This window comes from Triturus cristatus, chromosome 2_1 (genome assembly GCF_964204655.1).
Source record: "Triturus cristatus chromosome 2_1, aTriCri1.1, whole genome shotgun sequence".
Lineage (NCBI taxonomy): Eukaryota > Metazoa > Chordata > Amphibia > Caudata > Salamandridae > Triturus > Triturus cristatus.
The window spans coordinates 512384863-512398310 of NC_140581.1; the positions used below are offsets into that span (position 1 = coordinate 512384863).

The window sequence follows — 13448 nt, forward strand, 5'->3', positions numbered from 1 at the left end:
TTTCCGCGAGCGGAACGGAATTTTGGCCCAGGCCTAAGTGGGACTACGTGTTGCCGGCCTTGCATATCGAAATATGCCTCATTGATCGAAGGGAGTGTGGTGCTGTGGTCGCTGCCACGGACTTGGGGTGAGTGCCATTCAGGACTCAGGACACAGTTACAAATGTGGGATCGGCTTGTGTTGAACAGAGTTATTGGCACCACCTGTCGCTGCCGTTGCATATGGAAATATGCCTAACTAATCAGAGGGAGTCTGGTGCTGTGGTTGTCTCACGGAGTTGCGGTCACTGCCATTCAGGACTCAGGACACAGTTCCACATGTGGATTGTTCGGCTTGTGTTGAACAGAGTTATTGGCACCACGTGTCGCCGCAGTTGCATATGGAAATATGCCTCACTGATTGAAGGAAGTCTGGTGCTGTGGTTGTCTCACGGAGTTGGGGTCACTGCCATTCAGGACTCGGGACACAGTTCCACATGTGGATTGTTCGGCTTGTGTTGAACAGGGTTAGTGGCACCATGTGTCGCCGCCGTTACATATGGAAATATGCCTCACTGATCGAAGGGAGTGTGGTGCTGTGGTTGCCTCACCGAGTTGGGGTCACTACCATTCAGGACTTAGGACACAGTTCCACACGTGGGATCGGCTTGTGTTGAAGACGGTTAGTGGCACCATTTGTCGCCGGTCTTCCACAGTGTAGGCCAGAGGTAGCGGTGAGCAAGGGCCCACAGCCACGTGCTTTCGCTTTGTGGCCCCACCGGCCTGCGTAGTGCAGGTTCAGTGGCACCACGTGTCGCCAGCCTTCCATATGGAAATACCCCTCACTGATCGAAGGGAGTCTGGTGCTGTGGTCGCTGCCATTCAGGACGCAGGACACAGTTACACATGTGGGATCGGCTTGTGTTGAACAGGGTTAGTTGGCATCACGTGTCGCCGGTCTTCCACAGTGTAGACCGGAGGTAGCGGTCAGCAAAGGCCCACAGGCAGGTGACGTTGACTTGAGCTGCACAGACTGGGAGCATTTGGTCTTCTTAACCCATTATAGTCTCTTACACATTTTGCGTCACTACTAATCTTGAATTGTGAACCGTGTAACACCAGTGTAGGGCGGAGGCAGCGGTCAGGATGGGCGCACAGTCACATGGCATTGAGTTGAGCTGCACAGTTAGTGGCACCTGGAGTACTCAGCGTGCGCGCACCCTGCGATGATACGTGGTCCCGGCGGGCCGCACTGGAAGCAATGTGTTTTGTCTAATGAATTGTGCCTTGATGAGGGCATGTGGCTATGATTTATGGTGCAGTGAGTTAGTAGCACCTGAAGCACACAGCGTGTGCGCACCCTGCGATAATGCATGGTGTGGGCGGGCTGCACTCGGAGCAACGTGTCTTGTCAACTGGACTGCAACATCTGCAATCGCCACTGCATCTGAATTGTGAGCGCTGCTGTCCGCAGGGTAGATCAAAGGCAGTAGTTGGTACAGACATAAGTTTGTGGTGCTGTGCCGCTGGGTTCGCAGGGGGCCTGTGTCGAGGAGGCCCACGGTTATGGCGGCAGCCACGTGCCAGGGTGAGGGCTGCCGCTGTGACATACTTGTTGGTCTTCCCTCAAGTGAACCACGCCTAGGGCCTGGCCTATTTATCCATACTCCTAGTCTGGAGTGGCGTATGCTGGAGCAGCCCACTCCGCTTCCGTTTCCAGGGGGGGACAACACAGCTACATGACCGAGATCTTCCCCACTGCCTGAGGTAACATGGTTGCGTCCACTGTGCACTACACTACAAGTATCAATAGTATATCTCCACAGGGAGAGGTTTGTGTTTTGCATAGTGAGGTCTGTGCAGCAAATCAGCGTTACACTTGGCATTGTGTTCTTTATTGTTGATGGGTGACTTGCGTCCCTCATATATAGTTGGTTGCCACATCTCCCAACATTCAGCTATTTTGTGGCTGAGGTGCATAGCGTTTTGGGAAGGTCCGTTGTCCTGTTTTGCGCTGCCTCGGTGGTAGTAGGGGGGGTGGTGCGGGGGGAGGTTCTGGTGGTGGTGGCGCTGGGTGTTGTGGTCTTGTTGCGTGTCGGACCTGCATGATCAGTAGCTCAATCACGTGTTGGTCTTTAGATGTGACTGTGAGTTGGGTCCATTTCACGGAGTAGATAGTCGACCTTCTTACACCGGTTAAAGGTTGATGTTAATTTGTTACTGCTAACTCAGCTTATCACCTGCTTTTTGGATGCATTGCAGATTTGGCTGGTCGTTGAAAATATGGGGAAGTGGTGTTTTCATGTTTTTTTGCATGGGAACGCCTACTTTGCATTTCATTAGTGTTAGTTGTGGCTCTCGTTTGTGGCGATTTTGTTGGCGTAAGGTATCGATGGAAGAGTGGTGAGATTTGCAGTTTTCACTAAGTTGAGAATGGGTTGATAATTAAAAAACCAAGAAAAAAAAGATAGGTTTAACGAACATTACAATTTGAAATTAGCATTTAAAAAACCTTTGAAATTAACTGAAAAAACCATAGGTTTCAGGCACGTTATAGTTAGAAATTATCATTTAAAAAACCTTAGAAATTCACAGAAAAAACCATGGGTTTCAGGCACGTTATAGTTAGAAATTAGCATTTAAAAAACTTTAGAAATTCACTGAAAAACCCATAGGTTTCAGGCACGTTATAGTTAGAAATTAGCATTTAAAAAACCTTTGCAAATTCACTGAAAAAACCATACGTTTCAGGGATGTTATAGTTAGTTGGACATTTCACTCATAGAAAACCATAGAAATTCCCTTTTATAGTTAGTTGAGCTAACTATAACTCACGCCCCCGCAATGCACTGCTGATAACGTCACATATTACATCATTCATGACATGGTCAGTGACATCACTGATGACATCACTGATGACATCTCAAACTACATCACTGATGACATCACTGATCCTTTCTCACAAAAAACGGCAGGCACCATTAGTTACTCACAAGATACACTAATGGCACTGAGACCAAACACCCGCACCATAACGCTTTGTCATCTCTCTTGCCACTACCTAACTTGATGTTTTAGACCCCAATCAGTAAGAAAGCCAGCATCGATAGGAGCAATGGGCCAGTTGCATGGGAACGGCTCTTGCCCTAACATATCAAATATCTGTTGTATGCTCTTAAACACAAGATCTCTAGTGAAACACCAGCTAGAATTATATGATGTAGTTTAATCACAGAACGCTGACTTAACGTTTGTAATGTAAACATGGGCAAATGCTAGTTCTGGCCCAGATATTATTGCAGCCACCCCTCTCCCCCTCGGCTTTGCCGTATATCGGCTGGATAGACAGCTAAAAAAAGGAGGGGGACTGGCGGTGTTCTATCGTAACCACTTTAAAACCCTATTTGAACAACTAACCACCACTGGTTTTGAGGCTTTAGCCTTCTCCGTACAGCCACCAGATTCACTGGCAATTAAGGGGATGTTAGTATATCATCCTCCAGGACCAAGGTGTGGCTTTGCTGATAAGCTCAGTATGCTAATGGAATCTTCAATCATTAACAAGAATTTCCTGGTGTTCGGAGATTTTAACTTTCACATGGAAAAAGAAAGTGACCCAGATTTCTCAAAAACTAATTGATGCAATGGACACATTTGGACTTTCTTTATTCACTAAAGGTCCAATACACAGGGCTGGACACATGTTAGATGGTATTTCTACCAATTATACTGCCATAAACCTACTTCCATCTCTTCGACTGGCTTGGTCTGACCATTGGGCGGTTAAATGGCTGATAAAGATTTAGAAAACCATCATGCATAGTCAGCCCATCTAGCAATCACCAGGAAGAGCCTAGCATACAATACGGCCAGCTGAACTAGGAGATGCTATCCCCTCCGATCTATGGCAACCAGGTGATGATCTGGAGCAAAGTGTTGGAAATTTTACACACTGGCTAAACTGCATTGGACACAGTAGCACCAATCGCTCATAAGACCACAGTAAAAAAAACATATCCCAGCCCTGGTAAAATGAAAGCCTCCGGCTATCAAGGCAGGATTGTTGTAGACAAGAACAAAAATGGAGAAAAAATTATGAGGTTGAGGAGAAAAATATCTATAAAACTAAATTAGCAAAGCACAAAGAGGTTATCCTAGCAGCAAAGACTGCATAATACTCATAACATATAAAAGCAGCCTGTAATGCAAACATAACCCTTTTCTCAGTAATAAAAAAGCTGGTAACACCAACAAGCCCAAGTCATACAGTCATAAATCAAGACTTTTGTGACGCGCTGGTAGGCTTTTTTCAAGAGGTAAACTCTGAAAATCATCAGGATGAGCATGCTCCAAGTGACCCGTTGGGTACAATTAGTTTCTCCACTTTTAAGACCCTGTCAGTAGAGTAACTCACAGAGCTAATTCCTCTTATCAAATCTGGTGCGCCGCAAGACCCCTGCCCTCCCAGTATAATGCACATGATACCTGCTCAAGTGGCACAATACCTGGGATAAATCTTTAATAACATGTTTGCCGGAGATATCTTCCCCTCCCAGTGGAAACTAGCCTCAATCCTCCCGCTCTTAAAAACAGAAAATTTGAACACCATTGACCCCAACAACTATCACCCTATTTCAAGACTCCCTTTTGCCGCCAAGTTGGCAGAGAAAATTATGAATCAAAAGGTCTCAGAATATATAGAGGAAAACTCTTTGCTGAATGACACACAACATGGTTTTAGAAAAAATCATAGCACAAAGTCTGCCCTAGTGGTAGTGACTAAAGACATTTGAGAAGCACTTGACAGATGGGAGACGGCAGCGCTGATCTTGCTGGTTCTCTCCGCTGCCTTTGATACGGTCAGCCAAGAGATCCTTGCTGACCGTATGCGAGGCCTCGGGATTGGGGACACAGAGTTGGATCGCCTGAAATCATTTATGGCAAATGGACAACATAATGTGACAATGGGCAAATTTGTCTTCAGGCAGTTTTCCTTGCCCTTCGTAGTCCCCCGGGGATCGGCATTAAGCCCAACTTTATTTAACCTTTATGTTACGCCACTTGCGTCAATTATCACAGACTCTGGTTTTACCTTACCGTCTTAGGTGGACGAAACCCAAATTGTGATATCACTAGCAAACGGTGAATACAACCCTGGTTAGGCTTTCAACTTATGCATGAGTAAGGTGAGCAACTGGATGGATTGCAACTGCCTGAAATTGAATGCCTCAAAAGCCGAGGTCATCATTTTCGGCAATAATCCCTCTCTTTGGACACCGGACTGGTGGCCTCCAGAGTTGGACTCACTGCCCACACCTTCAACTAAAGTAAATAACTTAGGATTCTTGGTAGGAACTTAAGGACCATGTTAATAAAATTACATCTGCCTCTTTCTGCTCCCTAAGGCTTATAAAAAATTTCGAAAAATGTCTGCCTTCCGAATTTTTAAAAACAGTAACCATTGCTATGGTCTTCACAAGTATTGATTACTGCAATAGTCTCTACCTTACTCTTGCATCAGGTCTTTTGAAAAGACTACAGATCTTGCAAAACGATGCTGCCCGTTTCATTTTCAAAATTCCCAAATATGAATCGGCCAGAGATGCCATCAGGAAATTGCATTGGTTGCCAGTTAGACAACGATGTAAGTTCAAATCCCTCTGCCTGGCATATAAATCCCTGCATGGACTCAGGCCAGACCATTTTAAGCGGAAACTTAAATGGTATGTACCAGCAAGAGTGCTGTGCTCAGGCTCTGGCAGGAACATGATGGTTCCCCCATTTAGGAATGCCACGGGGGGGGGGGAGTTTTTTCAGGACTACTGCGATGCTCTCAAACAGTCTGCCACTGACTCTGAAAACAGCCCCCTCCCTACTTAGTTTTAGAAATGCCCTAAAAACCTGGCTCTTCACACACGATTAGAAAGCACCTAGCGCACTTGCTTAACCCGTTGCAGACACTGTCGCTGCCTTAATACGGCTTCTATAGCCAAGACAACCCCGGGCATGAGCTGTGCTTTATAAATTACATTTACATTTACATCAAAGAGGAATATCTTGTGGTTTGTGATGGTTAGTCAGGTTTTCCTGCTATTGAGCTTTTCCTGCTTCTTTATTTTAAGCCATTGGGAGACTGGAAGCAGTCTTCTAAGAAGATAAGAGAGGCAATTGGTCTGTTTTTTAGGATCACTCCCCTACACTCATCTTACACCCCTTTTACTACATGAAAAGTCAACATATAGAGTTAATGAAGGAAACACTGGAAGCATTTTTACAGGATGAAAGTCCATAAGGGAGAAGGCAAAGGAAAATTAGTAGCCTTCACACGCCACCTTTCCTTCATAAGATGTGTTCTCTCTAAGTTTTTCCTTCCATAAATATGATGATGAGTAGAAGCTTTATTTGTCCCACCAAAGATTTAACTTTGCTCTCACATGGGATTCACACCAATCAGGTTCCAAAAACACTCTTTTCCAGCACCACTACTTTATCTACATTTCCATTTTGTCTGGTAATCAAAAGCTTCCTCCTTTAGGAGGGGAAAACCTTAAGAATTGGAACATCTGGATGTTCATGGCTAAAATGCAATTCTTGGAGGGGGCAGACTGTGAGTTACCTGCATTGATCCAAGTAGACCACCTTCCTTGTAACTAGAAATAAGATCCTTTGCCCTAGATTATGATTCAACCAAAGATCAGGTGTACAAAAAGATAGATGCCGCTCTATGCAAACCCTACTGTGGACTTCACTTATCCCTGATGGAGGGCACGGATGACAACTATACCCTGCATAATGGTGAGAGACAGGTCACTAAGATTACCCAGGAATTCACAGGTGAAGAGGGACCCAAAAAGAAAGCCCTCTACAGAGAAACTACGGAAATCTCTGTTCAACAAGTAAAGACACAGAAGTGGCAAACTAGCATGCTGACTAACTAATCCGCATGTTGGTTCAGCTAAACATAATACATCAGTCTTATTAAAGGGATGTGTGGAGGACAGCAATCAAGGCTTTCTCAAGTTTCATATGTTCCTCACCCATTACGTCTTCTACAGATTGTCTGCAAAATAGAAATTGATAGAACAAACTTGCAGGGACATTAGAGTGGATAATTTTGATGTTCTAAAAAGTAATGTTTCAAAAACATTTTATTGATTTTCATTAAAACAACACAGAGCGTCACAAATGTAGTTTCAAGAATTTGAACATATACATGAACAGTACAATGCACCTTACATAGGATCCAGACAGTTTCATGTTGGATGTACAGTGTCTCCCAATCACCCTTCCCAAAAACCTGGAATTCACTTCTGGATCACAATCAAAGCAAAAGCAATAAAGCCTAAAACTATATGTCAAGAATCACCACAACTTAGGTGTCTATGTATGCCTCCCAAATGGCTCAAAAGGGGGCACTTGTGTATCAGTCCCCATCTGTGTGTGAGCTACCCTCAAGAGTCACAATCTATTGCTTATCCATAAAGGCTGACTATGCTGAACCCTGGCAAATTCTAGAATAATTGTCTTTCATGTTTGGTAGCATCTAAGGATTCTAGTGTAAAGGACTTGGCTCTCAGAGCAGTACATTCTCACGTTGACCATGTGTGAGTGCTGTTTATTGAACTCAAAGCATTTAGGCAAATACAGACTTGCAGGCAATAGCAATCCTGTGTTTAGCTAGAAGTATATCTAGGTTAATCAGAATACACATCTTCCTTGTTGCTTTCAGGCTTTTCAAAAGGTCCAAGATATATGCCCGAGGGTCATGCACATTTTGATGGATAATAAACAGTGCTAACATTGGGAGCTTTGCTTGCAAATCCAGGCAACCACACTCACACATAATTGTAAGTCATTAATAGCTAATGGTAGACAACTAAATAGATTTGCCAAGTAGACAAGTAGAAGGTAAGAACATAGCGTTAAATGGTAAAAAAAGGAAAACATAGGTAAGCTCCCCAAGCTTTTTCTTTTATTTTGCACAATGGGTTGCCGTTCTATAGAGATGGGCTCAACTGAAGAGTGAGGAGTGAGATGTGGAAGATTTGTTCAAAGTTTGGAGAACCGGTAAGCAACCAAATCATTACACTCATATAAAGGACTTATATTCGGATACCTTCTTGACAGTGTTTAGCGTGGGCCCACATATGCTGTCCAGATGCTAATGAAATTAAACTTTGAATCTCCACAAAAACATGGACTGGCACAATAGACTTGTGCTTGGTTAGATGATTCAGAGCTGAAGAGAAACATTAAGTGTTTTTTTATTTGGTCCTGCTACTCATTGTACACGAAACACTTAATAAAGGGCTATAATTTACTGAATATCAAAACATTTTTCATTTAGGATTCTTATGTATAGGATATTTTAAAATTGGGTTGTCTCTCTTAATTTATTTGTATATAAGGACAGTTTGTTTCAGTTTTGCGACCAAGGGCAGAAACCTACCGTGATCCTAGATGCGAAATGCAAATTGAGCTTGTGAAATTATGTCCAAGGGAAATATATGCAAGGTGCCCAGCTGCGTGATCTCCTTGTACACATTCGAGAAATGCTGGGGTTTGAGGCTAACATAACAAACACAACAAGATGATGGAGTGCTGAATCATTTCAACCACTCACCCTCAGTCAAGAGATATGGATTTAATCCATCTTTCTTCTGCTCACTATGCCACCCCAGTTTGGACCCAGCCATATGAAAATCAGTCTTGACCCTGCTTCTCTTGGGAACAGTCCAGCCGTTACTGCCAGACCAGGTCATCCCTGGACTAGAAGCAAGCATCCTAGGACCGATTTCGAGGTATCACCCCTCATCAGCCAGGCTAGTTTGAATCCAGTTGCATCGAGTACACAGGGCTCATGTCTGGGCTTACCCCTCCCTCTCAGGGTGACACATGCTAAAATAACAATTGATGGACAGAATGTTGAACAATGTCAAACATTCCCCCTACTACAGAGATCTGTCAGAGTCCATCAATTGTTATGTTTGCTTTTGTCATCCTGAGTGAAAGATGATTTGGCTACAATTGCTCCAATGGTGGTTAGATTGTTGAAGAGTTTCCACTTGCAAAAAACAGTAGCTCAGGATTTAATACAATCTTGGGATCTTTCCCTTGTTCTGTAGGGTTTACAACAACACCCGTTAGAACCTTTGGAATAGATGAAATTGTCCTGGCTTTTGGCTAAGACAGCTTTCTTGGTGGCGAAAACTAAAGCCAAAAGAGTGGGTCCGTTGGGGGCTTTAATGACTTATTTTCCTTATTTGCGTTTTTTTCCGGATCGAGTTGTTTTGAAACCAGATCCCAAATGTGTCCCTAAGGTCGATTCTTGTTTCCATTTCTCACAAGAAATTGTTTTACGTACGTTTTCTGATTCAGATCCTGAAGAGGCTTTATTCCTAGATGTAAAGAGGTCTTTAATAATTTATCTAAATTGAACAAAGAAGTTTCGACTGTCTCCCTCACTTTTCATTTCCTATGGATCAGTTAATAGGGGTATAAAAGCTACTTCACAATCCATTAACAGATGCACAAAATAAGCTATCGCTCAGGCATATAATTCCTTTGGAGAGTTGGCTCCCTCTTCTATTCAAGGTAGATCAACCAGGGCACTTTTAGTGTCCTGAGCAGAGATGGGTGGGGCTTCTCTCCAGGAGATATGTTGAGCAGCCACCTCGACATAGCACCTTATGTTTGTGAAACATTACATGCTTGATTTACTTGAAGACAAATTTGGTTCAGCTGCTTTTAAATCAGCAATGATGTAAATTGTTGGTTTGCACATTAAAATTTCTGCAGCAGATATTGTCTATCCGTTTCTTTGGGCTTGGTATATATTATGTCTAGGATGAGAAGGACGCAAAATGAAGGAGTAATGGTTCAATTACTTACCGCTAATCTTCATTACCCCAATTCGCAGTCGTCCTCATCCCAGGCCACTAACCTCCCACCCTTCCCTTGTACCTTCAATATGTACTTGTACATCTACAGGAAGTGGAACGGGAGTGGATGAGATTTTTAGTGGGGGGGGGTTGTAAAAATAGAAGAAGGCCTAAAAGTCCTTCATTCTTCTGGTGTGGAATATCTTTTCCCCAGAGGCGGTCCGCCTCAGATATTAGGTCTGGGATGAGGTGGACGACGAATCGGGGTAATGAAGATTAGTGGTAAGTAATTGAACCATCCCCATTGTCACTATACCACTACTTTATGTTTTTTCTTTTTAGATTTTTTGCAATTTGCTGCAAGATAGTAAATTATATTAAATTATATTAAATATTAGCACTCTATGGCCGTGTTTACGAGCATTGTGGGAAATGAGACGGTTTAAACCACTCCCAGAATTATCAATACCAGAGGTACTGTTTATGCTGGGGGACAATCTGTCCGTTACGAGTTACTCCCCGAGAGTCCACTAAGAAAGGAGAAATTTCTAATTTTCAGGCAGATTTTCACCTGCAGGGCGGAAGTCGGGAGAGGGTGTAAAGAGAATAAAACGTTCCTCCTCGCTGCGTCTCGCTGCTTTCTCCACCATCATCTCCGGAACAGGTACAGAGCACCAGGAAGCACCCAGGCTCCCCTGAGCCAATTGCAACACTGCAATGCAGCGTTGTGATTGGTTTGAGCGCTGTGGTTCGGCGCTCAGACGGGAACTGGGGTCCTGGGCATGTTCTTGACCCAGGCTGTAATGCAACCTGGGGGGAGAACATGCAAAGTGTGCATGAATGTTTGGCCGGCAAGAGAGGGCTGGCCAAACATTCATGCGCTCTTTAAGGAGTGCAAACCACTCCTCCCATCCCCTGCTCTGTCAGCAGAGCAGCCGCACCCGCAAAGCTGCAGCAACAAGCAAAAAATAAAAGGATAATAACTTAGCGTTATTGTCCTTTACTTTTTTCTGTAGTTACACTGCTTGAAAGCAGAGGGGTGAAGCTCCTCCACCGTAGTGGAGGAGCTGCCACTGCCCAGTGGGATTGACAACTGCAGCTATTGCTCATCATGACCACCACGAACAAAGTGTGAGGCTACGATAGAAGGGAAGATGATGTTAAATGCAGGAAGGCACTGGGTTTTAAAATACAAGCTTGTAAACGAGATGGTTAAGTAAGTTAAAAGCTCTTCACTGACATGTGGAACTGAAATGCTGGTCGTATGACGTCTGTGAATAGAGAATCAGTTGGTTAATACTAGCAACTACAATTCAATGCGCTTAGAAACAGCAAAACTGTGATTTGAAGCACTAAATAAATGTTATTACGCTTACATGAAAGTGGCTGATTAGAGCATTTTCCAGGACACTACTTCTTACAACTTCACTCTATTCTTTAAAGAAGACAAAACAATGAAAACTAAGACCTACTCTCATTGCATCTACAGTAGAGGCGAGAGAGAATTGAAATTTACATTAAACATAGTTTGTGGAAAGTATTTTCACAACAATAGGGGCTTATTTATGAGAGCCCTGCGTCTCTTTTGTACCAAGTGGTACATGTGTGACGCAGTGCTCTCATAAAGATTTCTGAAGCCACGCAAAGCCACCCTGAGTTGCTTCCTAAATCATGAGTAAGGTGACGCAGCGCTGCATCACCTTACTTCGCGCCCGGGAGGTGTTCCGTGGGCATTACGGTGAGTTTTCCCAAGCAACAGCCACGGAATTTGACGCTGCCCCATTTTTACAAAGTGATGTAAACCTGGGCAAACGTCAAATCTGTATGCTTCGGTGATGAGTAACGAGGAGACATATGTTTATTTCTCCTAGTTTTTTCCCTCTTTCCGTGTGTGCTGCAGAGGAACACACCTCCTATGATTGTTTTTCGGGCAGGAAGGTGTTCCTGACTGGACTAAAACAATCCTGCCTACAACAGAGGCACCCTTGCACTATGGTGAAACGCTGCCTATGTTGGCGCTAGGCTGCCAAAACAGCGCCCGCGGAGGCAGAAAGGACAGGAATGCAGCGCATTGCTGAAGTACGTGCATTCCTGCCCTTTCACTTTGGCGTAGATCAGCAGCGCAGGGTGCCTTGCAGCGCTGCGCTGCGTGAAGATGCTTAAATGAGGCCCATAGTGTACAATGAGTTTGCTATTCCGTGCTTTTTCATGTTCTCCTGTAACTTTGCATTCGGAAGCAGCAAAGGTAACATTTTAATACAATATTGCTGCCTTCTTTTTGTTTGCAGTGTGTTGAAAATATAAGATGTAACGGTTTGATGACCAATGTATTTGAAGAAAACTCCAAAGTTACTGTCCCTCACATGATCAGGTAAATACAAAAGAGTCCCTTGCGATCAATGCTTGATGTTCATTCTTTTCTCAACAGGTATGTTCGGCAGTCTGCAGAGAACCACCCTATTTATGTTTACTAACTTCATTTCTATAATAATCACCACTGCTTTCAAGTGCTTAAGCAAAGGTTGTGCTTATTGCTAAATATGACCAAATGTTTATTCTTCCTGTCATTATGAATAACAGACCAGCAATAAGGGAGTAGACACTAAGACGCGGTGTTCAGCAGCTCTTCAATGTATTCTATTCAGGGCTGAGTGTGTTTCATTCTTAGTGTAAACACTGGCCCAAACCAAGGTGCTCTTGCAAAGGTCTAGATTGAAAGATTTACCAACAACTGAATGTACAGCATACAATGAAGTGTGTCTAATTCTTACAGAACTTAAAATGGTTCCTCGCTGTTGAATGTGAGTGGAGAACCTCTGAAGGGAATTCCCTAGTAGCCTGCGGAAGTTCGTTCATCAAACCTGCAAAGATGTAAATACTGTAATATGGACATAGACAATCATCTACAGTTGTATTGTCATTTTATATGACGGCATTCTCAACCCATTGCTTTTAAAACAATTGCATCACATGTATATCACTGGATATATTAGAAATATTCCTACCCAAAGCCCCTGTGGAGCAGCCTTTTGTAGCTATTTCCTCAAACTTGCTTTTATGCTAAGTTTATTGCAGCAATTATCTTGAAAGAGAATGTAAAATCTTTTTGAAAACAGATGCACTTAACGCAAAACTCTGGCTTTCATTCAGGCTGCAGGGTTCCATAAATGTTCTCCTCGCCCTGTACTGACAAACTTTAACTTTGATTCGCTCTTTATGAATAAATCACGGATCATAGGAGGACCCTCACAAAAGCCACACAGGTTGGAGTCATAATGCAAAAGTTAAACCCTAAAGTTAAACAATGGAGCTTCTCTTGGACATGTGTTCGCATATGGGTGCACGGCTACTTTGGATTGTAAGAGGCTTCTCCCGTGAACGTATCCTGTTCACTTTTTCATTGAAATGCATGATAAAATAATTCTACTCAGGAGATGAGTAGCGTACCTTTTCTATCCTATATTCTGGAAGATTCCAATGCAGTTCCGAGCCTGACCCTCCAGTAATTGCCATGTAGAATATTCTCTCAATGGCAACATCGGCCCATATTACACAGTCAACCGTTATGTATTCTCTCTCTCTCTCTCTC

General features: G+C 43.5%; 1 protein-coding gene across 2 annotated transcripts in view; it reads left to right on the forward strand.

The window, feature by feature from the left end:
* RASGRF2 (Ras protein specific guanine nucleotide releasing factor 2) overlaps window positions 1-13448 on the forward strand; it is a 2022215-nt gene that overhangs the window by 1217377 nt on the left and 791390 nt on the right. For both annotated transcript variants that reach the window (XM_085632406.1, XM_085632407.1), the window contains exon 13: window positions 12148-12230. In XM_085632406.1, the coding sequence (XP_085488532.1) occupies window positions 12148-12230 (83 nt within the window). The remainder of the gene's footprint in view (window positions 1-12147; window positions 12231-13448) is intronic.